This window comes from Athene noctua, chromosome 12 (assembly GCF_965140245.1).
Source record: "Athene noctua chromosome 12, bAthNoc1.hap1.1, whole genome shotgun sequence".
NCBI classification, from domain to species: Eukaryota; Metazoa; Chordata; class Aves; order Strigiformes; family Strigidae; genus Athene; species Athene noctua.
The window spans coordinates 2,868,776-2,896,373 of NC_134048.1; the positions used below are offsets into that span (position 1 = coordinate 2,868,776).

The 27,598-nt window shown below is 54.1% G+C and overlaps 1 protein-coding gene across 3 annotated transcripts in view; it reads left to right on the forward strand.

Annotated features, from left to right (window-relative positions):
• Window positions 1–380: 380 nt before the first annotated feature.
• NRG2 (neuregulin 2) overlaps window positions 381–27,598 on the forward strand; it is a 172,087-nt gene continuing 144,869 nt past the window's right edge. For all 3 annotated transcript variants that reach the window (XM_074915980.1, XM_074915978.1, XM_074915979.1), the window contains exon 1: window positions 381–870. In XM_074915980.1, the coding sequence (XP_074772081.1) occupies window positions 441–870 (430 nt within the window). In that variant the 5' untranslated portion in view covers window positions 381–440. The remainder of the gene's footprint in view (window positions 871–27,598) is intronic.

A 27,598-nucleotide genomic window follows, 5' to 3' on the forward strand; every position in this document is an offset into this window, starting at 1 on the left:
GCGAGGAGGGGTGTGTGTCTGTGAGTGCCTGGGGGCTTGGCGAGGGGCTGACTCCATGGCTGCGATGGAGGCGATACGATCTGTCTCCATCCCCGGGGACCCCCAGGCCCTGCAGGAGAGGGAGCCGGTGATGCAGGGATCCCCTCTGCTGCAGCGGGCATCCCCGGGGGGGGAGTTCCCGGGCAGGGAATCACCTTTTTTTTTTTTTTTTTTTGCGGCGGCGGGAATGGGGGGGGGGGGGGGGGGGCGGGTGTCAGCATCCTGGGGGAAGGGGCGGCTGTGAGCGCATCCCACCTCCCTCCCTCGCTCGGAGGAGGATCCGCGCGGCCCCGCGCCACGCCGCGCCGCGCCGCTCCGCTCCGCCCCGCCGCGCCCGCCGCGCCGCAGCCCCGCAGCCCGGCCGCCGCAGGGCCGGCGGGGAGCGAGCGGCAGCCGGCGGCATGAGGCGCGACCCGGCGCCCGGCTTCTCCATGCTGCTCTTCGGCGTCTCCCTCGCCTGCTACTCGCCCAGCCTTAAGTCGGTGCAGGACCAGGCGTACACGGCGGCGGTGGTGCTGGAGGGCAAGGTGCAGTCCGTGGGCCCCCCCGCCGGCGGCGGCAATGACAGCCGCGGAGCCGCCGGTCCCGCCGGGGGGGTCTTGGTCAAGGTGCTCGACCTGTGGCCCCTCAACAGCGGCGGGCTGCAGCGGGAGCAGCTCATCAGCGTGGGCTCCAAGGCGCCCTGCTTTAAAGTGAAGCGCAACCACCGCTACATCTTCTTCCTGGAGCCCACCGAGGAGCCGCTCGTCTTCCGCACCGCCTTCGCCCCGCTCGATACCAGCGGCAAGAACCTCAAGCGGGACGTGGCGCGGATCCTCTGCGCCGACTGCGGTACGGGCCGCGCCGCGGAGGCGGGGGGCGGCGGCCGGAGGGGCGCCGGGACCGGCGCCGGGGGGCGGGGGGGGCGATGATGGAGCGCCGGCGGGGAGCGCTGGCCCGTGGCCCGGGCGGCCGCGGGGCGACAGGTCCGTACCGCCGGGGCTGGGGAGGGGTGCGCGGCGATCGCCCCCCCGCCTGACCCCCGGCCGGCACCGGGAGCCGCGCCTGCAGCGGGGGGGGGGGTGGGGGGGGTGGCGACGCGCTCCGCAGGGCCCGGCCGCCGTAGCCGCGCTCCCCCCACCCCCTCGGCCCCGGGTTTCCCTCTGGACCGACTGAGGGTCCCGGCCACCCCCGGTCCCCCCCCGGCGCCGTTGCCGGTCGCGCAGCCCCGAGCGCCCGTGCGGGGCGGGAGGGGAAGGGCCCGCGGCCCGGCTGCCGCTGCGCTCGGCGCCGCCGCTGGAGCCCCCGGGCCCGGCGGTTTTCCAGTGCCCCCGCCTCAGGCGCCGCTTCCCTCCGTTCTCCTCGGTGACGGCAGCAGCCCCCGGCCGGGAGAGCCGCTGCCGGCACGCGGCGGCGGCTCCGTTAACTCTGTGCGCACCGGCGCCGCCGGCCTCCCCGAGCGCGCGGAGGGATGCGGAGAGGGGCTCTGCCCCGGGGGGTGCGGGGCCTGGGGCAGAGGCTGGCTCTCCAGGTGTGCCCTGAGTGCCGGGAAGTTTTGCCTCCTTCCAAATAACGGCCTCACGTCGCGAAGTTGGTTTTCTTTTGTTCGCCCAGCGCGTTTCGGTGTCTCCCGTCAGCGCACTCGCGCTGTTGCCGTGCGCGCTGCGCGCTGCTCCGCCACCACCTTTGGAAACGCCGTTATGAAATTACTTCCCCGGGGAAGCGCCTGCTGGAGCGTTACTCCTTTTGTTGCCTGGATTTTCCTTGCTGTCCTCTGGCAGGGCGAATACCTGCGATGGGCTGGGCGGTGGGGCACTGCGCGAAGACAATGACTGCATTTTCCCAGGGTTGGGATCTGAGCTTACAAAAATGTGAGGCTGGCCCTTCGTCCAGCTTGAATGCTCAGCTACTGTGTCACCAAATCTGGAGGAGGCCGGTGTTAACCCAGAGAGCTCCGAGCGCCGTGCCGTGCCATCAGAAACGGGTTTGAATCTCCCATGTTTGGTGGGTTACAGGGATATACGAGGCATATCCCCGGGGAGTCCAGGTTCCCCATCCAGTGACAGCGTGCTGTACTTCCTCATCAGGTTAATTGGCCTTTTGCCTCATTAAAAGCAAGGTGCCTTGTCAAGTTATACTTAGCTCTGTAATGAACATATGTGTGCTGCTTTGTTGTTGTTGTGTTATTAACTAGGTGTTTCTGGGGGAAATACCTTGCTATTTGGGACTGCTGACCCCAGGTTTTGAAAGCCAGACCTGTATCTTTTTAGTTATCCAAAAGATAAATTTAGAAGATTGTGTTTCCTGGGAGAAAGGTGGAACCTTGCGTATCATAATATGATGTTGAAGAAAATGGGCTAGCACTGCATACAAAAAAACTAATTTGGGAGACACTAATGTCATGTGCATCTGTATGTGGGCCATCATGAACATAGAGGATTTAGTGAAATTGCTGTTGCAGAGTTAAAAGAAAGGTAAATGGAGAATTTCTCAGGATTGCGGTCTCATCATCAGGTGAAAGCACAGCAAAAGGTACATGGCGCTTTTTTTTTTTTTTTTGTAAAGCAAGAAGGATTCCAAACTTGCACATCTCTGAGCAGCAGGGTATGACTTTAAGAGGAATGGAGGCTGCTCCATTGCTTCCTGGATGAGGCCCGAAGTGTTAATGTGTAGGCTGATGTAACAACAAGTTAAGGGATGTCATTCTGCCCGTGACACCTTCTTGGAGTTGATGCTTTTGTTTCTGTATTTTTGATGGTCTGAATAGGTTCCTTGGCTGAGGGACTCTTCAGGTTGTCGGGAGCGTTGTCTCAGCAGAGCTCTATGGCAGATTGCAAAAGAAAAATAAAAGCTGGTGGTTGGGAACTGTCAGAACTGCGGTTTGGCTCGGTGATGAAGATTAAACGGGAGCCTCAGCCTGCTGAACTTGTGGTTCCCCGAGCACTTCACGCTCTCGGTTCAGCTGGGAGGTTACTTCTGAAGGTGACATTCGTGGCAGTATCTTCTGATTGGTAGCACTGGAGCTGCTGGAAAGGTGTGTGGACTGGGAAACCAGGCCATGGACTGCCTTCTTGATCCTTGGTTTCTGCTGGGAGGGGAGATCCATAGGGGTGCTGGGCTATTTCTCATTCTTGCTGCAGGTGGGGACTGTGGACAACTCCAGAGCTGGCAGGGGTTGAAGTGTCCAGCATGACGTGTGCTCTGAGGGACAGCCAGGCTGCAGCCTTGTGAGGGATATTATGGAGCCAGTGAGAGAGATACTGGGGCCACTTCTGAGTGGGTGAAGGGGGACCGTGTGGCTCTGGTCACTCAAATCCCCTCTACTCCCAAAGATGGAGGTCTTGCAGGACCTTCTTCTCCCTGCTCTGGATCTGTGCCTAGGTCTGTTTTCTCGTGATTCATACCCTTCTCACAGGCTGAGATGCTGCGTGTCCTCTGCTCTTGCTGTTTGCTGAGGTTCACGGTGGGTTGCAGGATTAGGCCTGTGGTCAGAGCATCTGTGTCTCTCTCTGAGTGACAGTTTGCTGTTTGCACAGCTCTGCTTGAGGGAGAGAAAGTGGGTGGTGAGGTTCTGCACAGGACCCAGACCCTCGCTGGGCAGAGCCAGGAGGAGAGGGAAGAGCACTATATGGTGAGGGAGGCAGAAGAGGGAAATTGGTCTGTGCAGCTGGCGTGTGTGTGGGGCCTCACCTGCACTGCTCCGTGTCTGCTCCCCCATGCTGGGACCCAGGGACGGGGGATTCTCACTCTGGCCATCCCACTGCTGGGCAAGCTCTGGGGCCTGGAACTTCCCTACCTACAAACCCCCACAGTTTGCAGCCTCTGCATCTCTGCCCAGCCGTGGGTTTGCTTCCCTGGCACACAGGGAGCAGCTGGTTCTGGGCCCAGGATCCTCTGGGTCTCACCACCCACTTGCCCATCTTAAAACCTCTTCTGCATCAGGAGTATTACTGTTTTTTTCATACTGTTATGTAATGATTCCTGTTATTGCTTCTCCTCCTGTTTCTTTTCTTTGTATCTTTTAGCTCCTTAGTTTTGGATGGTCTCTCATCTCCTTTGTGCCTGCCAGCACAGATCAAGGAGGAAGAAATAGGTGCAAGGCACGGTGCCGGCTCTCACTGGTGGGGTAGCTATGTGGCACGGCAGCCCTGCTGAGGCCAATCCCGATTTGAATCCAGGAAGGGGATTGTGGTCCTGACCCTTTAAGGGTCACTCGTGTTATCATCTGCTTTCCACTTTATGTTTTGTCCATGTTTCCTGTGCAAAAGATGCATTTGCAGATATTTTGTATACAGGAGGGGCTCTTGCTGGTGGGGATTTAACCTGTCTGGGATCTGATTTCTGCTTTCACAGAGGAACAAATGTCTTTCTGCCTCCATATGCTGGAAGTTGCAAAGTAGCTTTAATTAGAGTTTGTACATCTCTTGGAGCACCTCACCGAAAATGCTGCAGAGTTCCAGGACAAAGTACGCAATTTGTCTGTAGGATTATCTAGCTTAGTCTGGGCAAGTAATCTAGTGGTGGCAGATCCCTGGGAAGATTTGCAGGCAGAAGACCTGTTGTTACAGCAGATACTTCTTGTAAGATGACGTCTTTTTTTTTCTGGGTCAGAAGGTGCCGTGGTTTCGGTGGGAATCAGGAAAATGGTGGAGCTGTGGCACTGGACTTGGTGGCCACACGATGCTGGGAGCTGTTTATCTGTTGATTCTGGGAGGCAGGTTGGTTACAGCTGGCTTGCAAGGAGATGAGGGAGGCCTGATTTGAAGTGCCCGCGGGAAAATACAGCCCTCTGGATTGCAGTGTAGGTGTTGCTGCCCGAAATAGCACTGGCAACTTTGGACCAGCAGCTCATACAAAAATATCCCTCTCTGCTATCCTGCAAATCACTGGGATTGCTCCAAGCCAGGCAGGCACAGGGGAAGGGTGCTGGGGGACTCTAGCCACCGATGCTGGTGATCCCCCTTCACCCCAGGACAGCTGTGGAGCAGGGAGCAGCAAAGCTGGATTTTCTCACATGCCATCCCACTAATTAGAGCTGTCTGAAACTATTTCTCACCACCTTCAGAAAATCACACTTCTTTAGGTTTTCAGAAGAGTGAAAACTTGCATCCTTCTTGCCTTGAGTTTCTGCAGATGGGGAACGGTCACTTTGCTGCAGAAAGCTTTTACCCCTCACAAGGACAGCACATTTCTGGGTGCTCTCTGCTCCTGGTTAGCTGGCAGACAGGATTTGGCCTGGAAATGGACCTGAGGTAGCTGGGTCCCCACGGCCAGGTCAGCTCCATGTCTCCCAGCTGATTCAGCTGTGACAGGGAACTGGCAACTGAAACTTTGCTTGGCTAGTGCTGCAGGTCCGAGGAACTTCAGCTGTACCTGAAACAACGGAGGCTGTCCACTCCCAGGCATGTGCCATGCATTGGAGAAAAGACTGGCTAATTTCTCAGTCGCCCTTTCAGAAACGTTTGACTAAATAAAGCATCTCCCCAAGGATCTCTGTGAGTAAGAGGAGACTAAAAAGGCTCCTGCATGATCCCAACAGTGCTAGTTTCTATATCTAGTACCTCTCTGTGCACAGCCCCTGGACACCAGCTGCTGCTTGGTGGCTGTCTTTGTGCTTTGCTAGCTAATAACCCTTAGATATGAGCCCTGAAGCATAACACCCGTTCTAAATCACAGGCAACACCTTGACTTGGGTTTGGATCTGGATCAGAAACTGGTGCATGCTTGGGAGCACAGAGGCAATAAACTCCATCATCAGGCAAAAAGGGAGCCATGTTCTGCTGCAGCTGAGCTCCCCACTTGATTTGGGCCGTGTAAGGCAAAATGCACCATGTCCAGAGCCTTGAAGCATTTGGCACACCCCAAAATCCTGCAAGAAGGGATCAGTTCTGGTGTTGTACTGCTGGGGTGAGGGTGCCTCTCCCAGCAGGATCAGACGGGCTTGCTGGTTCCTGTGACCAGCGTGGCATGGCTCCTATGAGGAGCTGCTCTGCCAGCTTTAGGGCACTGGATGCTGGTGCTGGAGTGCGCCTCGTCTCTGTTTCCCCTCCTGAGTCATTGCATGACACTCCTGAGTGTAGAGGAGAGCCATGCTGCCCTGGAACCGTGCATAGGCTTCTCCCAGAAAGCTGTGCCGGCCACTGGCAGGCCAGGGTGTGGGCGCAGCGAGAAAGGCAGAGATGAGTGGCATGCTTGGCCAGGAGGAGCTACAGGAGACCAGTCTGTGGTAGGCAGCAGGTTTGTGAGGCTGCAAGCCTGTGGGCGACTCTGGTTGTCTGAGAAATTCTCACTGCAGAGGAGCCTGAGTGATAAAGCGCTGGGAAGTGATAAAGTGCCTCCGCTGAGCTGGGAGGTGCTGGAGCTGTCTGGCAGCTTCTGTCAGTCCTCCTGTGCCCGCTCGGTGCCAGGTGCATCAGTGTGGTCAGTGCTGGGTGCGCTGGTGGGGAGCTGGGCTGGGTGTAGCAAAGATGTCAGTGAATCCTGCTTCTCCCTCTGCTCTCCCCACTGATTAGAGGAGGCTGCCAGGATGTGAACAAGCATCGTCCCAAACTGCTGGACCACTCTTTCATGTCCAAATGGTGCTGTTTGAAGGGGAAGGCTCTGCCCCTCTCCCTGGTGAGGTGTTCTTTGCGCTGTGCAGTGCTCTGTCTGGTGCAGATGGCGAAGGATGCCTGTCCTCGGCAGGAGCTCGGGCAGACGTGTGCGGCGAGGGGAGGCTCCGGAGGAAGCTCATCTCCCTGGCAACTTTGGCAGCCAGGCATCTGCTCGCCTACTGAACTGGGTGTGCAGCAGTTGAACCCCTAAAGGGTGCCAGCACCTCTCAGCACTTGCCTTCTCAGGTCTGGGGGGAGGTGGGGAAGTCTGCCAACTGCCAGAAATTTTGGGGACAGAGTATTGAGTCTGCAAGGGTAGGCTAAAGATCAAAAGGAAGATGAATCACTGTGCTGCTCTTTCTCTGCCAAATGACCGTGATCCCAGTGCTTGGCTGCTGCGGCTTGGTTCTGGGCTGCGTGCTGCAAAGAGCTGGCCAGAAGGGTCATTGAGAACTGCTTTCATTTCAGCCCCATGGTCCAGCTCCATCTTGGATAAGAGGGTGACCAGTATGGAAGAGGCAAACATGAGGTTCCCCAGAACATGCGGTATTAGAAGGGGAGCAGATGATTTCCAGCTTGAATGAAAATAATTTGTGTAACTCCAGGCAGGGAAACCTAGGATGTGGTGGGGTAGGGGAAGGATCACCTATGTGCTCCATGGATTTGGGGAGAAGTTTTGTATGGAAGTTGCAGCAGACAACACCGACACTGTTTAGGGGAGGGGGAGAGTTCATATTAGGGAAGAAAAAGGAAATGAGAATATAAGAGATTCAGTGGGTTGGAGGGGGACAGGAGGTGCTGCCTTGGAGACCCAGGGCACTGGTGTTCAGCTGAGTAGAGGTTTCTTGTCTCTGTCCATGTTAGGGTCAGCCAGCTCTTTCTGAGTTTGTAGCCATGTCTTGGCATTGCTGGCTGATTGCCTGTGTCAGGGAATCCTCTCAGGTCTTCTTGTCTTTCCTGTCTCAGGGTCTTACCCCAAGAAATTGCTCCCATAAGGTATCTCTGCAGTCCAAACCATGACCTAAAGGTGACCTCCTAGAAGTGCTCCCTGGTGTGAATCAAGGGTTGGAACCGGACTGAGCCTTACGGTGGTGGCATAGTCTGAGCATGGCCCTGGCTGGTGTGGTACTTTGAGGATGGAGCTGGGTGGGATGATGGGAAGCAGTTGTGTGCAGAAAAGAGGCCAGAAGATGGCAACAGTCCCAAAAAGGCTTTGGGAACTGCAAACCAGAGGTACCTCCCCCTCTTCAAGGAGTTATGCCCTTGTCCCTGGTCTGGAGCTGGGTAGGAGCTATCAGCAGAGCGTTTGACAGTAGGTTGGGCAGACACCCATCAGGAATGACCCTGGTATGGGTGACCTCCTTGCAGGCAGGCAAGATAGCCTGCTCAGAGGATCAGAAACTAGGGACTAGATAGGTGCTCAGGTCCATTCCCACTCTGTTGTCTGATGTTGTAGCCCAGGGACAAGGTGCCTCTACTCGCAGCATCTCTCCCTGGCCAGGGCAGTCCTTTAAGGTCTCTTGGCTGGGGTTGGTGGCCGCAGTGGTTCTTTCTGGTCCCCCCACTTGCCCCATGCCCTGTGGTCTGCAGCAGGACAGTGCCATCCTTTCCTGTGTTCCTGTCATTTATTGTTTGCTGGCCCATGGAGGGCAACTTGCAGGTTGAAGCATGTGCCCTGGTGCAGGAATGCTTCATGGTTCATGTTCTCCTGAAGGAGAGCTGGTTGCTGTCATCTCTGGGCACAGAACCTCGCTCTCTAGGAAGGGACACACGTACTCAGTGAGTGGGGATGTGTCATGCTTGTGACAGAGTGCCCAGCTCTCACCCTGCTGATCCTCACTCTCACCCTGTCCTGGTGTGAAGGGACTGCCCTTTTCCCTCTTGATGAAGGTAAGGACTCCAGGAAAGCCTTCCCAATGGGTTCAGGTACTGGAAATGAGCCTGTGAGAGCAGGGCCCAAGGGCTGATGGAGAGCAGATCTTGGATGTGATGGTTTTCTAGGACAGGTCTGGATGGGCAGTGCTGTGCCTGATGGCTTGTGGAAACGCTGAGGAGGTGGGAAGGGTTTGCAGAGCCTGTGGAAGGACATGCTGTACCACTTAGTGGGAGAGCTGGTCCAGTCCTGCCAATTTGGGGTCAGAAGGCAGGTATTTGCATTCATTATAATCAATCACTGCTCATCTACTTTTTGTAATGGCTTGGTAATAATGAAATGCTGCTCAGGATCCTCTCTCGGTGGTCTCAGGACAGGCAGATGGCTTGGCAGGAGGGTGGGGACTGGAATTAGCTCTGCTTTTTGGGCTGTCTCAAAGTTGGCAGCAATGCACGAGCCCTGGCTGCTGCACTCGCCTGGAGCCTGTCCCCATCGGACCCTGACTCCTCGCTGCCGCACCGTCCGCTTTGCTTTGGGGCTGCACTTGGGTCGAGCCAAGGTGAGGTCAGGATCAGGCACGGCCTCTACTGTTGACCTCTCCCAATGTAATGTGGCTTTTCCCATCATGCGGAGGTGTGTGGGTGTGTGGAAAACAATTAGCAACACAGTCATTAGCCCTGTGAGTATGACGGGGAGCATGACTGGGCTGTCAGGATGCCTTGCTTGGGGGTTCGATCTTCCCAGTGGGTCTGCGGGACAGTGGTAACAGCAATGATGGGAATGGGTGCCTCCGGCCCTTGCTCCGACCCGCTGCTCAGAGTGTTCCCTCCTTCTCACCTCCATCCCAGTGTTCTTCCTCAGCTGCCCTTCTGCGTGGCTTGGTGCAGAGGAGAGGAGGAGTGCAGGTTTGAGCAGCTGAGTCTCCTCTGGGCTTTTCAGTCTTGAGATAGGCTGGCAGTTGCTGCTGGGAGTCCAGCTGAAGTCATCAGCATCCCTGGAACAATCCCCTGCCATGTGGGGTCTCAGCTGCCTTCTCCCTGTATCCCTGCTGGGTAAAGGGAAGGAGTTGTCTTCCCACCCTGGCTGCCAGGTTGTCTCTTGTGCTGCTGGCCCTTCATGGGAGCTGCCTGGTGAGCCTGGTGTGACCAAGGGAACATCAGGGCCTCTTCTTGTGGGGCTGTGGGACACTTGCTGCCTGCCCAGGCAGCTGCACATTTATGTCCTGTGCTGGAATGAAGTGGAGATACCTGTCCTGGGGGAACCCGGCATGGCAGAGTGCTACCTGCTGGCTTTGAGGAGACCTGGCGACCCTTTCTTATAGCGCTGGAGAGCCTGAGTCCCACAGACACATCCCCAAACCTGCAGAGCTGGGGCAGCAAGAAGGAGCTGGAAGAGTTTCCCTGCCAAGTCCTTCCCGTGGATTCTGGCTTGGCTTGGCACGCTCCATATAGATGGCAGGAGGAGGTAGTGTCCCTTCCAGCATCTGCACACCCAGATCTGCTTCTCTGGCCTCCAGCAGTGCTGCTGGGCCCCAAGCAGATGGGGCAGACATGAAATGAGCGTCCCACCAGCCCAGCACTGCCCTGATCTTGAACACTCCCAGAAAGATGTCTTGATGTCAGGAAATGAGGATGCAGCCAAGGTGGAGCTCTGTGGTACAGAGGGATTGCTCTTCTCTGGCGCACTTTCTTCCTAGGTTGGTGATTTCATCTGGTCTTCCTGGCAGGGGACATGAGAGACTGGGTCTGTGGGATGGCTCTTGTTGTTTCTTGGATGTTCAGGCATAAGAGCAACTGCAGGTTGTAGCAAATGCTGTAGAAGCCCCAGACCTGATCCTGTCCTAGAGCCCAAATGGGCTCACAGGCAAGGAGGGGAAAACCTAGAGGGGTAAGGTGTTCTGGTGGGTTTGGGGGGATCAGAGGCAGGTGAGATGCTGGGAAAGGTCCTGTGGTTTTGGGGCACTGGGTAGGACATAGCAGTAGATGTAGGATGGTTTGGATGGAAATTAGGAGTTCTTCTATACCTACAAGAATCAGGGTGATGGGAAGCACCAGGCATGGGGTCACCCAGAGAAGGTGCTTTCTCACACAGTGCCTCACTTCAGGGTGCTGCTGGGGCCACAGGGAAGAAGGCTCCCAGAAGCCATGCCTGTGTGTACAGCATGGTTGGGGTGCAGCTGCTGATTCTGCATTTCCCCAAATGCCTTGCAGCCAGAAGGGGTGGGCTGCAGTGGGGAGAGGCAGAGTACTGCCTGAAGCAGTGCTGTGGTTTTAGTCCCGGGAGGGGCGTGCCCTGCAGGGAGGCAATGACATGCTTCTCCATTTATTGATCAGTAATTCCTCCTCTGTGGAGCCTGATGTCCTTCTGGACCATGCTCCAGAGAAGGAGCTTTGTGGAGTATTTAGCCCATTTCTGGTGTACGGACATTCTGCGTGGGGAGTGCAGCACAAAAAGCCAACTGTCTGTGCTCATGTCAGCCCTCTGTGCAGTTGTGCTGGATGCATGCACTGCAGAGAGCTGTGTTTGTGTGGCTTCGTGCTCTGGAGGGAGCTGATGCAGGCAAGGGGGCTGTGCTTGGAGATTTGGTTCAGTTCCCATCTGTGCCACTGATCGTAGGAAAGCTGCTTAGCATCCCCACACTGTGATTCCCTGCCTGGCAAGCAGGAAGGATGCTGCTTTGCACACTCTGCTAGGGAGCAGGCAAAAACTGTTAGCGTGCTGGGTTCATATCAGTGTGTCAGTGCTGGTAATCAGCAGAGATGGTAGTTGAAACCCTGCCCTTCCTCCAGTGTCTCTCACTGATGGACCTCAGAGCATTCCATCCCCAGCTGCTGCCAGCTGCTCCTCCCTGGAGGTGGCAGACCCTGGTAAAAAGGAGGCAAACCCTGCAGTGGTAATCTCTGCAGCTGGGAGGGTCTCAGTGGGTGTTTGGAGGAGCCCTGACTTGTTCCTGGAATGGGTCTGCAAGGGGCCTGCCTGGTACCAGCCAACAGCGGTTGACTCTCCTTGGGTGGCCATCTAACTCCCAACATTTCCCAGCCAAGGTGTGAGTTCCACAAAGACATAAACTTGTGGTCCCCAAACCTGCCTCTGATCTGCAGCGGCACTCTCCGTCTGCGTGGGGGAGCTGTGACGTGTGAAGAGATGATTTCTGTCAGTCCATTGCGTGGTGATGTGCAGGCTTCTGGCATCCAGGCTGTTTTTCTGGTGCTCAGAACTAGCTGGGAGTGCTGGCGAGAGCATGGATCCCTGAGGGCACTTGATGCTGCATGATGGCATGGAGAGGATTTCCCAAGCTGTTAGAGGGCTGAGCAGCTCTGTGATGCACGCTGTGATGGAAGGATGCTTGGGTGAGGCAGGCTGAGTGGCTGGTCTGCTGATGCTTGCAAACTTCTGCAAATCTGTAGCTGCTGCATGGAGCCGGAGAGATTAGGGCGGTGTCTTGGGGCTTGAAATGACCCTGAGAGTTGCCATCAGGGCCCATTCTCCAGCCCTCTGGGATGCTACATGTCAGTGACTGTTAATGGGAGGTGATCCAAGCCTAGACTCGCGGGGTTTTGTGTGCATGTTTACTTCGGCAGACTCTCCCCGGTGAGAGGAAAGCCAACTGCACTCTCTGCCTGTGCTGAGGCAGCTAATCTGGGAACCCTCCTGCCTCAGGTTGCAGACGGTTTCAGGCCTCTCCTTCCTTCCCAAGCACTGCGGGCTGAATCACCTTCTGCTCCATGTCATCAGAGCAAGAGCAGAGACCAGAGCTGTCACACCAGGACAGCACAGGTGCAAGGAAGTGGAGGAAATCCTACCCATGGTGTTGATACACCTGTAGAAAAAACAGCTGAATTTGCCAAGAAAGCACATGCTGTCCCTGTGATCAGATTGGTAACCATGAATAAAAATTCGGTCATTGCAGGAAGGAGGCTCTGGATGATTCTTGCAGCAAGGAGAAGAAATACCTTTCTGTGGTGAACTTTGAAGCTGGATGATCAGCAAACCTCATATTTAGATTTTAAAGCATCCAGCAGAGGAGCTGGTAACTCCCAAATCATAAATACGTGAAGAGGGTTCTAACTTCAGAAGGGCAGACAGGCACATTGGAAGGCGCTGTTAGTAAACTGTGGCCTTTTGAAACCTTCCTGCTGGGGAGAGTGGCTCTGATTTTCCTGCAGTGGCTGGTGCCAAGGCAACCCTGGGTGGCTGCAGGACAGAAGATGCTTGTTGCCCATGTCGGGTGTTGGGCAGCTGCATGGGCTGCAGGTGCTGAGCTCCGAGCCTCCTTTGCCAGGCTGGAGGTGGCTCCTCAAGTCATGGTGCTGGGCAGCTCTGCAGGTAGAAAAAGAGTTCTTGTTCTGTCCTTTGCTCTTGACACATGGGGAGATGTGTGGCTGTGTGTGCTCTGGTTGGGGTCTGAAAGAGGTCACTTAGTCCCTGCACCTGGAGAGGTCCCTGCAGGGCTCATGTCTGGGATGGGGGTGGGGGATGCTGAAGCTTTGTGGATAGGGCTGATCTCCATCTGGGCTGTTTCCTTATGTTGCACAAGATTTACTGAAAGCATCATGTGAACCTGCTGGGAGGGGGCATGTCGCAGACTTTCCCATCATGTCTTTCATAATTCAGTGCCCTTTCCCATCACTCTGCCTTCAGGGAATTTCCCACCCTCATACTTGCTCGGTGCTCAGGCTGTATCCCAGAGCCAGGAGAGCAACACTAGCCCCTTCCTCCTATGGGTAGGTGATAAAGTCCTTGGCACTTCACCTCCTGGGCCCTTGGGGTGCCAGGTTAAACCTGGCCTGAAGCACTGCACAGATGAGCTCTGCCTGGCCTCTGATTCTGGCCCAAAGAGGCTGCAGAGTCCAAGCTGTCTCACTCAAGTATTTGTTAAATGGGCTGGTCCAGAGGCCTTTCCAGAGGTCCCAGCAGTGCAGTCAAAGCTGGTAGCAGAGCTGCTGACTCTGTCTCCTTTGGACTGAGGGTGTAAGAAGCAGGGTCAGCAGTGCCCCATCAGGCAGTGGCTCCTGCCAGCTCTGCTGCCTGCTGCTGCCAGAGGTGAAACCTCATGCCACAGCACAGGTTCCCAGACACTGCACACTGGCAGCCAGATTTGAGGAGGGAAGAGTGGTCACGGTGATGGGCAGTGCCTGCGTGAGAGGACCACGCACTGGGCTCCTCCTATTAAAAAAACTGAGTCAGCAACCTGCCAGACAAATGAGGTTCCCGGGACAGTTATCAAATTGGTGGGAAGGGGGTGAGCGTGGAGCCTGTGGAAGACACATCCCTGTCCCTGGGGCAGAAACCTGCCCAGCAGTGGGGCTTGGAGGTTTGGAGTTCTTACCGTAACAGACACACCTTCTGGAAAGCGAGGCTAATAACAGGATTTTATGTGGAGCAGTTTTATGCTGGGCTAAACTTATCTTTTGTTAGAGGGTGGGGAAATGGCATACATGGGGATAATCTGCTGGCTGCAGCATCTGAGGGAACCCCCACCAGCTTGAAGTCTTACTTTCATGGCCGATGTTCTTCAAAATAATGTTTTTATTTCTTCCCTGTGTAACGGGTGACATGGGAAACCCTTCTGCAAGGAAATAAATTCTGCCTGTCACAGTGGTTTTCACTTGGCAGTGTTGAATTTCCTTCCATGATGCTGTTGTCTTTCTCTTTCCCCCCTTCTCCTCTCCTCCCTCCCACACACACTCTTCTCTATCGTACATCCTCAGCTTTCAGAGCAATAATTGCAGTTGAGCTAAGAAAACCTTAACATGTTTTTAATGATGGCTTTGGTTCCTTTTTCTGCAGTGTTCTCTGAGGCTGCACCCTGTTTGAAAACTCGAAGGTGTTTCAATGACCTTTTTTCCCATTTAGACCTATTTTTTGAGGAAATTTCCTGGAAATTCAGTATTAGGATGAGAAGTGGGAATATGACGTCTGGCACCACTAAATATTCAGGACACACAGGTTGGACCTGCCTGCTGGGAAGGGCTCTCAGCATCCCTTCTAGGTCTCCCTCTTACAAGAGTTTGCTGGTGAGACACAGACATTTTTGTAGGAAGTTGAGTGATTTTTGAGATGAAAAGTCACATAATTCTGAGACTGCCTAGAGGAAGACTGTTGTGTCTGACCTGATCACCTTCTACGGTGCAATGATTGGCTTGGGAGACATGGGAAGAGCAGTGGGTATTGCCTGCCTGGACTTCAGCAAGGCCTTTGACAGGATCTCCCATAAAATACTGATAGACAAGTTGATGCATGGGCTAGATGAGCAGACAGCGAGGTGGATGGAAAACCAGCTGAATGGCTGAGTCCAGAGGGTGGAGATCAGTGGCACACAGCTGGAGGGCAGTAACTAGTGATGTACCTCAGGGGTCAATACTGGGTCCAGCACTGTTTAACAACTACATTAATGATCTGGATGATGGCCCAGAGTGTACCTTCAGTGTTTCCAGCTGACACTGAACTGAGAGGAGAGGCTGATAGGCCAGAGGGTCATGGTGCCATCCAGGGGAACCTTGTCAGGCTGGAGAAATGCACTCACAGGAACCTTCTGAAGTTCAACAAGGAGGAGAGCAAAGTCCTGCACTGAGGGAGGAACAACCCCAGGCACCAATATATGCTGGGACAACCCAACTGAAGAGCAGCTTGGCAGAAAAGGCCCTGGGTGGTCCTCATAGACACCAAGTTCAGAGAAGGCCAATGGTATCTTGCTCTGCTTTAGATAAAGGTCTTGGCCAGCAGGTCAAGGGGTGTGATCCTTCCCCACTGCTCAGCACAGTGAGGCCACACTGGAGTACTGTGTCCAGTGCTGGGCTTCCCAGTACAAGAGAGACATGGACATACTGGAGAGAGTCCAACAAAGGGCCACCAAGACAGTGAAGGGACTGGAGCTTCTCTCATGAAGAAGGGCTGAGAGAGCTGGGACTGTTCAGCCTGGAGGAAAGAAGGCTCAGGGGGGGATCTTGGCAGTGTATATAAATACCTGAAGGGATGGTGCAAAGAGAATGGACCCAGCTCTTTTCAGTGGTGACCAGTGACAGGACCAGAGGCCATGGGCACAAACTGAAACACAGGGGGTTCCCTCTGAACATCAGGAAAGACTTTTTTACTGTGGAGGTGACTGAGCACTGGCAGAGGTTGCACAGGGGTGTTGTGGAATCTCTTGGAGATATTAAAAAGCTGGTGACATGTCCTGGTCAACCTGCTTTGGGTGGCCGTGATTGAGCAGGGGCGTTGGACAAATGAGGTCCAGAGGTCCCCCCAACCTCAACCACTGTGTGACCATGTGTGGAAGGCCCCCCAGGACCTGTGTGGTTCTCACTCGTCTGTAACCTAAGGCCTGCAGTCAGCTGGAGACTTGGGGGATATGTGAATGCCCCTGGGTTTATCCAGGGGGTGTTGGGCTGTGAATTAGTGTCTGTGACAGTGTGCCACAGACCCTTGGCCAAGGAGGCAGCTGGGGCCAGTGCTCTGGTTGTGTGTCTCCCAATTCCTGGCAAATTCAGTGGTGGTTTCCCCATAAAAGAGGAGCAATAGGGTCAGGCAACCTTGTATCTGCCTGCAGAGTGTGGATCCAGAGCTGCCCCTGTGTGCTCACCATGCTCGTCTGGCCTTGGACACTGTCTTTACGTTCTCCATCCTCTCAGCACCAGGGCTGTGGAGGGGTAGCATCTCCCCTGTTCAGGTTTGTGGGACAGCGGTCTCTCCACTGGTGTAAAAATGATGCAGAAGGACACATGCAAGAGCTCTTGTGCAGCCGTTGCATTGACTCCTTGGGGCTTCCATCACCCAGGCTGCTCTGGATCAGGTCCAGAATACACTCACAGGTCGCTCTCCCTTCTCTCCCTCCCTGTAGGTCTCATCCAGTGCACTCTAAGGCCCTGCCTGTCCTTGCCCAAAGGCCCTTAGGACAGGTAGGAGTCTAAGACCTGTGCATGCTCCTGCATACTGTCCTCCTGCCATGCCTGACACCCTCCTAGGGGACCCTCAGCTTACCACTCTCCGGGGGAGGCTGAGAACCAAACTGCCCTGGCTGTGTCTGAAACCTGACAACGCGTGTCCCAGGGAGACGCTGCTGTGCCCCCAGAGCTCATCTTCCTGCCCAGCTCCCTCTGCTTGCACCAGCCTCTTTCACCTGTCCTGACTGGTCTTGGCTTGCTTCTCCGAGCTGCTATTTGTATCCCACCCCAGACACTTCTAGGATAAACTGTTTTTTTGTTTAAGTCTTTCTTAAGTGAACGTGCAGCAGAGGGGCCAGGCCGCAGAGAGCGGGGCTGGGGTTTGGGAACCACCAGAGCAGCATGGCCGGGTGCTGTACCTGGGGAGGTTGGGGCCGCAGCATCAGTGGGCTGAGCTCTGTCCAAGTTCTGTCTTGGGCAAAGCAGGATGAAGAGCAGCTCTTTGTCATCTTTGCCAGACTGGATTGTATCTCACAAACGCTTTTCAAAGTGAGGCCCAGTGCCGGTCTTGTTCTTGTTTGCAGACCTGCTTGTTCCCTGTTTCTCGGATGTTATCACCTGCTCTCCCTGCTCTGTCTTCCCGCACAGATCAGTGACACAGAAATGACAGGACCAGAGCAGCAGAGAATGGCTGTCGGGAAGGCTGCTGGGTGGACTTTCTGCCTTTCTGCCTTGCAGCTTGGGGAGCAAGCATCCTACTTGTGGTGGGACTGTGAGCACAGTGATGCTTCTGCCAGCTCACCGTGTCCTGGGGCAAGCAGGAGAGTGGAATCCAGCAGCCTGCCTGGAGCTTCTGGTCCAGCTGATGGCCTTAAAGCTGCTGTTCAGACCTCTGCAAGCAGTTCCTGGACCAAAGAGGCAAGCTGTGCCTGCCCCAGCCCTGCTGACCTCTGCTGCAAACCTGTGACCTGTTTTCCCAGGTGCTCCTTTGGCCCAAGCCATGGGCCAGGGGTTGTCTGTGCACTGCTCACGCTGCACTGTGGCCAGAGCAGCCCCTTTCCATCCCCATGTACCAGATGTGCTGCAGAGAGCTACCAGACCAGCAGCTGAGTCTGGCTTGGCAAAGGGTGCAGGATGGCTTGTTCAGAGGGCAGTAGGACAGGGAGCAGTGGAAGGGAAGAGGCCGTGCCAAGCAGGTGCCTATGGTTGTCTTGGTATGTGAGGGCTGCCCTCCAGCTGCCACTGACCCTTCTGTGCCTTGCCTTGTGCATGGGCTTTCTGGGGCTGCTGGTAGCAGTAGTGCTGTGACTGCAGCTTCATATCCCCTACAGTGTAGATTGGTCAGAATCCTTGGAGAAACCTTCAGAGTCACATCAGTGTCACTCTCCTGGAAGCTGAGCCAGCTTGTTGCCGGAGGAGGGTGTACTCAAAGGAAAAATACTCTGGGGACAACCTGGGAAACAGAGAAGCCACCATCAGCTAGAGCTGTACAATGTTGGGTCACCTTTTTTCTCCCTCGAGCAGTCTTGCTGAGAGGGAATTGGAGGACCCTTGATGTTGAGATGCTGCACTGAGACACTCAGCAGCACATACACTGTATGTCAGAAGCTGCATGCGCAGGTGTTTATAGCCGGGCAGTGAGGCACCTCTGCCACTACCTGTTCCTAAACCATTTTTAGTTCCACCTGGCTGCTTACCCAGTCAGCAGAGAGGAGGGAACTATGCCTCCTGCCCGTGGATGCAGGGATATTTCCCTCCCCTCCCCGTGTAATCAGATGCTTGCAGAGCAAAGCTTGCAGCAAGCCAAGCATCACTTGCACTCCATCAGACGTGGGTGTCTATAAAAAGCCTCTCTGGGGTTGCGATTGGGTGGGTTGGCTGTGCCACGTGGTCTCTTTTAAGGCCTGTGTTGCTGAGCAAGTGGCATTCCACTTATTTTTGGCACTAATAGTCTTTAGTTAATACATAAATTCAGCTTAAATTCTGGATGGAAAATAAATCCCAAGTGGAGGCTCTGCTAATAAGACGACAGACGCTTCGGGGAGCCTGGGATGCCTGTCAGCAGAGCGGTCGTGGCTGCTGAGATCTGAGAGCAGCAACAAGGTCCTTAAAAGTTACCATGAGCCATCTGACTAAATTAAAGAAGCATTAAACAGATGGCAAGGTGAGCTCCAACTTTAACTGCTGGAGCTGAACTCATTACAGCAGATGTCCCAGTGAGATTCCCCGGTCCCGTGCTGGCATGGTGAGAAAAGGGAGTCAAAGCGTCAGTTTAGGTCTGACCACCTCAAAACACCCTCCTCTCTGATAGTCTGCCAGAAGGCAAGGCTGGTCCAAGGTCCTCTGTTCTGCTTCTTTCTTGCTGACCCACTGCTGGTCACCCCAGGATGCATCCCCACATCCTGGTTCACCCCAGGGAACCTTGCCTCCAGATTTGGGTGTGTTGAGGACTGCACCTGAGTGGCTGTGGCCTTCCAGCAGCATATCTGCCTGTGAGAGCCTGGCTGGGGAAACCTGGCCGTGGTGGCCAAGTCATGGAGAGTGTGAGACCTTGGAGTTCTGCTCTTAGGCTTTGCTCCATGGGTTGGTGCTGTCACCCGATGGAGGGTCTGGCAGGGAGAGCAGATCCCAGGAGCCTGTGGCAGCATGCTCCCCAGTGCTGTGCTGTGGGGCTCTGTGGAAGTCCCCAGGCCCGAATTCACTGTGCATAGGCTGGCTTTGAGGGTTGAGGCTGGAGCTGACTCATTCCCGTGCCCCCCCAGGCAGGCTGCTCAGCACCAGTACCGTTACCTGTGGCTTGCTCACTGTAATGCTTTGTGGTGAGGGCCACCATGCGTACACAGGGTCTGCCTATGGCTCTGGCTCTGGAGCACAGCAGCGGGACAAAGCCCAGCTGGAGCCATTTTGTGCCTGTGTGCCAGAGTGACAGGCCAGAAGGGATGTACTCATGCCCATGTCCAACTGCTTTCTGAGCTCCTCCCCACTTTCATCCATCTACTGTGAGATGAAATTCATAATACATTGGATGCTTTTTGAGAAATTCCCTGTACTTGTGAAAAAGCAGCTTTCTAGGGACCTTTCCAGAGGGGTGCTGTGCTGGGAATGAAAGCCACTGTTAGTCTGCCAGTGTGTCCCACTCCTGCCCTCCCTGCCCTGTCCCTTCCCTCAGGGCTGCGTTTGCAGGGTGTGTGCCACCGAAAAGGGAAGGTATTCTGGTGACCAGGCTACAAGCCCCATGGCTAAGGGATAGCTAAGGCCCTGCTTGCCACCTCCTGACAGAGTCCTCACTGGGTTTTCATTATTTTCAACTCTTTCCAGAGTTGAAAAGAGATTGGAGGTTAACCAAAGTTTAGAAGAACACCAGTTCATCCCTGTCTCTCCTGCTGGCCTGCCTCACCTTGTGCACAAGGTCAGCCCCTGCGCATGCAACATATTAACCCCTTGTCAGGCAACAGTCAGAATTTTAAAGTCATTTAGGCCTCAGATCGATCTTTCTGAGGATGTTCAACTCTCTCAGTCACAGTGAGGACTGATAGTACTGGCCTCATGAAGTGGGGGGAGTCAGGTCATTTCTTTCCCTAGGTTCCTCGCTGTGGATATTCACCGGAGCCTGCATCTTTTCTCTGCAGTTTCCATCCAGAAGTGACAAGGATAGGCTCAATTGTTTTGTTTCTGTGGGCAATGGTTCGCAGGACATTGTTTTCACATGTTCTTGGTGTGTGGAGGCAGGGGAGGGGGGGTGCTCATTCTGGAACCCATTGAGGCTCTATTTGTTGCAGTAGGGAAAGCCCTGGCTGATGTTACCAGGGGGTATCCCTGATTCACAACAGGAGGTGGTAAAGTCCCAGCTACAGCCAGAGTAAGATGTAACAGCCTTGAGGCTTTGGGGGGGATGCAGCTATTCCTCTCCTCTCTGATCCCCCACATCTGTGTTCTCATCTGGGACCTGCCTTGGGGACATATCACGTTGCAGTGGAAGCTGCAGCATAAAATGATGTGGGGACGGTCCTGGGATGCTCCTTTCTTGAAGCAGAGGCCCTGGGGAAGTAAGTGTGTGTATGTCCGTGTGTTTATGCCAGAGACTTCCTTTGGAGACAGACATGATCAGTGCTGGAGGCTTGGGGGGGGGGGGAGGGGGGGGCGGGGAAGAAATCCCAGCATCTTCCTACCCAGTAGCCTCTTGGGATTGGTCGTTGCTAAGCACAGGGCTGGCCAATGAGTAAAGAGTGGTCCAGGCATGGGCCGGGACATCTTGGCTGGAACTTGCAGTCGGGTTTGTGCCTGTGTCCGGAGTGGACAAACCATGGCAAGGGAGAGCGATACCCAGCAACGAACAGTTTGCAGGCAGTGCTGCGTCCGGCTGCCGAAGGCAGAGCTGCAGAGATTCAGCCCAGCCCCACCAGGGTCTGTGTCCCTTAGCTTCTTGTTCCCCCAGTCCTTCCCTTCCCTGCCCCTTTGTACTTCAGGTGCCTCCGTCCACCAGCCCCGCGTCGCCTGAGCCCTGGTTTTGCTGCTGCCTGTGCTCGCCTGGGCGGCTGCGTGTCCTCTCTGCTCTGCACCATGCGGGGGTGAGGCGAGAGCGAGGCAGTTCTCAACAGGAAAAGCCCAACAACAACTGTCTCAATAAAATAGTAGTTTTAATATGACAGACTAAGGGGTGTATACAGTGAGTAAATCTTACATCCCTTCAGATGCTGGGCACTTTGTGTTTCTGCAGCATCAGACAGATAGATTTCTCTGACGGCTCAGAGCAGCTCCCATCCATGGAGAGAAGCTCTCAGTTTTGGTCACTCGAGCCGTTATATAATTTTCTTACAGGAAAACTGTTCGTAAAGGCTGCTCTCACGAGAACTCCTCGCTGCACTGTTGGTAGAGGCAGGGCCGCGCTGGTGGGCTGATGGCCGGGACCGAGCGGGAGCTGCCCGTGGGCTCCTCCGCTGCAAGGAGCTGGCGGAGTTTTTCCTGTGGCCACAGGATTTGTGCCGCCCTGGCCAGCCCCGTCCGTCCCGTCCAGCCCAGGCGTGGCCGTACTCGGGGTATAGATACATCACTAACTCCATACACGGTGGTCACCTGGCCAGGATCAGCACACTCCTGCTGCTGAAGCACTCCTGACATGTGGAGTGCCTTCCTCCACAACGCCTGCTCAGCCCAGTGGTGCAGCTGGGTGCCCCAGGCTCCAGCCCAGTGCGATGCTGTGCTTGCCTGTCACGGAACCTGAGGCTCCCCACGTAGCTCGGGCTCATCCTGGCCTCAGCCTCAGCATGTGCTCTGCTTTCAGCAGAGCCCCCGAGGTCCCGAACCCTCCTGCACTAGGGAGTGAGGAAGGGAGCTAGTCTGGCATCTTAACTGTTCTTATCAAAGTGATTGTGCTGTCACCAAAACTTGGCCTGTGTTTGTGAATCTCTAACTCCTGGAGTCATGGGACTGCAAGGGATGACTGCAAGTACCACTGTGCAGTTCAGGCTGTTGTTATTTGGTGCTGTTCCCTGCCAGTGGAGAAGGTGTGTTCCCACGGTCCTGCCAGAGGTAGAGGGACACAGCAGCAGCCCGGAGGAGGGAGTGATCTGGAGATAGATGAAGGGTTTGGGGTTTACAGGGTAAGGAAATGGTTACTTCTGGTTAGAGCACAGGGGCCTGGAGCCATCTCCTACTGCCTCCTGTATAAACAATATCAGGTCTCTCCTGCTGTGTGCTCCTTTCACCCAGTGTGAGAGATGAGCCCCACATCTGTGTGCAGATGCTGCATTGCAGACTGGAGCCAGCGTGTGAGAGCCCCAAGACTATTGGGTTGCTTTCAGCCTCCTGGGCAAGACACAGCGGGGTTATGGGAGCAGGTGGGTGCTGGTGTGTGGGTCTGGGAGGTGTCAGAAGAAGTAATTTTGGCTCCCAGTGCAGAGGAGCATGGTGGCTGGGATGGGGTGGGAGACAAGCAAGGGGATAGGAAAAGAGCTGATACGGTTGGGAGAGAGCAGGGGAGGCTGATGCCATGGCAGCCTCCGTGGTGGCCCCACTTCCAGTTTGGGATGGGTTTGGATTAGCCATGAAATCAGGGCAGAGGCGCAGGGATGTGGGTGGAGGCCCATCTACAGGCAGGGCCAGTCCTGCTCTGCCTTCACCTTGCCTGCAGTCCCTGCTCCACTGGACTGTGCTAATCCCCACCTGCACTTTGATGGAGACAAGGAACAGTTTAGAGGGAATTAGAAGGGATTTATGATGGTGGAGGAAATCGCAGTATGTGTGGCTGGCCTGGCCCAGGTCAGGGGCACTGGGCTGTACAGAGGAGTTTGCCACCTGGGCAGGCACCTGAGGAGTTGCTGCAATGGCAGTGGGGTTGCTCACAAGGGTTTCTCTTAAAGCCCCAGTTCCCAGAGTTGTGGGACTGCACATGAATCTTGGTTTCCTTGTAGAAGTTTCATAGTGACTGAGACAGCCTGAGAATATGAATGAGCAAAACTCATCCCACCAGGAGATGAGTGAAAACATCCCAGCATTTATTTAGTATCTTTTCTGTGTGCTTGAAATCCACCCCCCAGCTTGAGAGCATCCAGCTCTCAGTTCTGCACTGCTCTGGGTTAGCAAAAAGGAGAACCCCCAGATTTTCCCCGTTTGCATGTCTCACCCAAGGTTTCTCCCAGTTAAAGCTTGCTGCCAGTTGTTAGACCATGGTATGGCTTTGGGTACCAGCGACCAGCACTGGTAGCTCAGTCTGTTGTCCCAAGGCTTTGTTGTGCAGCATCATCCCTCCTGGCTGGCCAGCTGGCTCCTCAGCGCTGGCTGTGATGAGGCAGCATGCAAGTTGAACAGGCTGCAATCCACCATGCTGGGAACCTTTAGGGTCTCACAGACATCGTCTGTTCCTCTTGACTTGCCTGGACAGGAGGCCAAGGTTGATGGGACAGAGATGGTGCTGATCCCGATGGCTCTGGTTGCTAATGGTTATGGAAAACATCCTGCTGGCCTGGGCAGCTCCTTCGCTGTCATCGCCAGCTCTGTCTCTACATCAGCAGCTGGGGCGAGTCGTTGGATCAGTTTTGCTTCACAGCTCTGAGGATGCCAGGTTGTGGCAGTGTCAGGCAAAACAGGCAGGCTTCTCTGAAGGAGCCAAGGGCCTGGCAGGGGGGTAGGAGGCTGACAGCTTCTCCAGCTGCCCTCAGCCTGCTGCAAAGAGACCACTTTCACCTTCCAGGGTAACGAACTCCCAGGATGTCAGTGAGATGTTTCAGAGCTCCCTGTGGTGTCTGGAAGAACTCGCACACTCAGAAATCACAGGGTCTTGTTGGTCTTGGCAGGAGAGGATTTGGGATGCAGCTGGACTGTACTTGGGGCTTGCACCCCTGTTGTGTAATGCAGAGGTAGAAGCTGTGGGGTGGCTGTCTCACATCCTAGCTGCTGAGCAGTGGTGCACTGGCACAGTTTCCCTCACGCACAATAAGGATAGAGTGGGGAAGGCTGGAAACCTGCCATCAAGATGGAAAACCTCTCATTGCTGCTGTCCCCAGAAGGGTCTGCAGTGAAAGCTCTGGCAAGGTGCTTGCCAGAGCTCTGCCTGGAGGTGGTTCTGTGCTCTGCTCTTAGCGCTGGAAACGTCTCTGCTCTGCTTCCTGCTGCTTTCAGGCAGCATCTCTGGGAGGAGATCGCAAGACAGGAGGTAAGAAGACAGGGGCAGCACACGTGAGGAATCAGGAGAGAGGGGTGTAGGAGAGCTGGTGGAAGTGTGGTGGGGGAAAGGCAATCAACTGAAATAACTGATTATTTCAGTTATGATAACGATTTCAGTTGATTCCACAGAAGGCTCAGCCAGGCAGTCTGAGTCTTGGAGTGGCTCACCTCAAGGTCATGAAGCAAAGGGTCTCTTGGAAGAAGGGATGAAGCTGGTGCAGTCTTACTGCGCTTTTGGTCATCTTTGGCTGAGCCCGGTGCAAAGGGGCCTTTGTCTCCCCATGCAGGCCCCACTGAAGACTTGTGTCCAGCACAGACAGGCTCTGACAAAGCTCCAAGATGACAGAGCAATTTGTCAGTGGCCTTGTTAGATGCTGAGGCCTCATTCCACTGAGTAAGGATTTTAGGCTGCGACATGCATTCAGATACCCATTTAACTGCCAGTTCCAGCCGGCTGTTGTTTTCCTGCTGTTGGAGGATAGGGTGAGGGATGGACTGACCTGCATTTTATTCAATCTACTTAATTTTGTAATGCTTTATTTGCTGGGGATAAAACAAACTGAGGAAGGAATTGGGCTGCCCAGATAGGCAGCTCTTGTTTCTCTTGCACGCTAGCTCTGTTGTGTGTCTGTAGCACATGTGGTTCACAGTACTGGGGGACAATGGGGAAAACTTGGCACTCCTGACCCACTGGGTACTGGACATCTCTTGCCATGGCTCATCTCAGAATCCCTCAAATAGCTACAATGCTATGAGATTGTTCTCTGCCACAGATGCCAACATGCAGCCTGTGTCTGCGCTATTGGACACAACCACTGAAAAAGGTTTACCTATAGAGAACGGTTCTTAGTCATGCCAGCCCTTAAACTGTGACCAGGAGTTATTTTGTCCCAGATAAAACAGTGTCAAGGAGTCTGTAACAGCATGAGAGTGCAGATGCTCATATTATTCTTGTGCAGTTTAATATACTAGTACTGTTATAACTTAGTCTCTGGTTTTCGAGAGCTCGCAGCGAATAGCAGCTGCAAGACTCCTGTAGTGCTCAGTGATGTAAATACTGAGCCTTAGGACTTGCTTGAACATTTCTTCAGTGGTCACCCTTTGCTGTCCTGTGGTGCTTGTAACCCAGCAAAACCCCTAAACCCCAAAGGTATTCTTTTGGGAAGGCAGGGGCAGCCCATAGTGGGATGGCTGTCTCGGAGCATTTATCAAACTGTGTCCTTCTAATCCCGTCATAGGAGATGATGGGTGCTGGGAAAGAGCAACAGCCTCTCCTAGCACGAGTCTTCTGGACTTCCTGGGAGAGGTGTGGGAAGGCTGTGGAAAGCCCAGACTAGGTCTTCTCTCCGCCCTTCATAGCACAGGGCTGCAGGAGGTCAGGAAGCTGGGGCACAGAAGGGGTTTCATGAGAGGGCTTCTCCACGGTGAGTGCCTTCAGAGTCCTTCCTTTCTAGAGGGTCTGGAGGAGGGAGAGCATCCCTGGAAGGGACCAAGCTCTGCCAGTGGGCTTTGCAGAAGGAGCAGTTTGCTGTGGCTAAGACAGAGCAGCAGCCTAGAGCTGACTTTGGCGATGCTACAGACTGCCCCCGGGCAGGAGCTGGTTCTCCATTGTATTCAACATGCTCTTTGGAGCTCACAACTAGAACATGCTGTCCTAGAAAACTGCGCATGTTAGTCCCAGAGTCTCCAAGGCCCTTGCTCCTGTGTAGTGATATCCAGTTGCAGGAAAGTGGGACAAGAGAGACCTGGTGACAGCTGTGACGTGGTGCCAGCTCAGCTGGGGAGGAAATGACGATGTCTGCCAGCTCCCGTACAGTTGCTGGTCTGAGCCTGACGTGGCTTTTCCCCATGGGCTTGGAAAAACATGGAGGGGAAACCAAAGTAGAGAGGATGAAGGCTGATATCTCAAGCTGGCCCAAATGGCTTTTTTTTCTATGCCTAAAAATTTTCTAGAACCTAATTAAGGACTGATTAAGTGATTAGCATCACCTGTCTTATTAAGGTTAATAGGCAGCACCTGTTATTAATGGTGGACCATGATGGTTGTCTGAAATGCTCCGTATCAACACTAACCTGCTTAGGGTGAAGCTTGTTCTTGCTGTAGTGTTGTGGAGAAATCTGCCTGAGATGAGATACTCAACTGTAACACAAGTACCACTTTGTGTTGAAAGGGAATCTCAGATTAAAATCATACCTGAAAATAATAATGTGTTCCCTTGCATTTGTTTCTAGTAGCACAGCTGATGAGGTGAAGTCAGGGGACATTTAGAAACCAAGCACACTTGTCCTTGTTTTTATTCCACCCTGTGGTACTCCCTCGTCTCCCCAGTTTGGAGGAGGTGAGAGAAGCTGTCAGTTTTGTTCTGCTCCGTTGTTTTCCTGCTGGTTCCTGGCTCCTGTGCAGCCAGCTCTCCCTGTCAGGGCTGTCTCGCCCCTGCAGAGCCTGGCTGGGCGTGATGGTGTGGGATCTCCTGAGGGCCCGCTTGTGTCTAGGAAACCAGTCTGGGATACAGGAGCAGACTGGGAACCACTCTGGGGTCTCCTACATGTCCTGTTCTTATTCTGCAAATTGAAACAACCAGGATACATTTAGTTATGGTAAAAATATACATCCCTAACTCCTTCAATTATTAAAGGATTGTTTATGTTTTACAAATGCGTGGAAAATAGAAGCAGCCCCTCTGCAATTTGGATTGTGTATTTGTGCACAGTACTGTTCATTCCATCACTTCTACCCCAACTCTGCTCTGGCAGAGCTGACACCAAGATACCAATGCTTTTTTTTGGTTTGCCACAGAAGATGGCTGGACACACAACTGTCTGCTTTGTGTTTATGCCTGTGTAGACACTCATGTGCAGAGTCCATAAATCCATAAATATGTTTTTCAGTGATCATAAGCAATGTCTCCAGGAAAAACTGCTGACACTTTCCTTTCTGAAACTGCATTTTCTGCTCCTTATGTGATTTCCCATGGGAATTGTTTTCCAGGGATGGGGAAGCCAATGATGGACAGCTATCATTGTGTAGCATTGTCAAGAGCTTGCTGTAACTTCCAGTTGACTCCTTGTGCACCTGCCAAACAAAATGGTCTTTGCTTGTCTTGATCTCCAGGCTGCAGATATATCCCGTGGAGGGATGCTAATGAGTGGCTGCATAAAAGACAGTGCTCAAATAAGTTGTAACAGCAGTGGGTCTGGACACAGGCCTGGAGGTTTGGAGGGGCTCTGCTGTAGCAGACCAGTTCTGTAGCCCTCCTGATCTCCACTTTCACCCAGATGTATGGATGCTCCTTATGCTTTAAGCTGCTATGTGGTGAGGAACCCTGTTAAAAGCTAGCTAGCTGTATCCTCTTACATGAGCACAAGTGCTGGGAATTGCAAGAGATCATGGAGGATTCAGAATGACCAACTGAGAGAAGCGATGAGCCATGCCCTGGCATGGGAACATGCAGGGACAAAGGGCTGGAAGGACCTGAAAAAGCATCACCTCTTACAAGGGACTGCCCCATACCTCCTTGGAAGCAGTCCTGTGAGAGATGCTGGGAGGTTTTGGATGGCATTCAAGATTT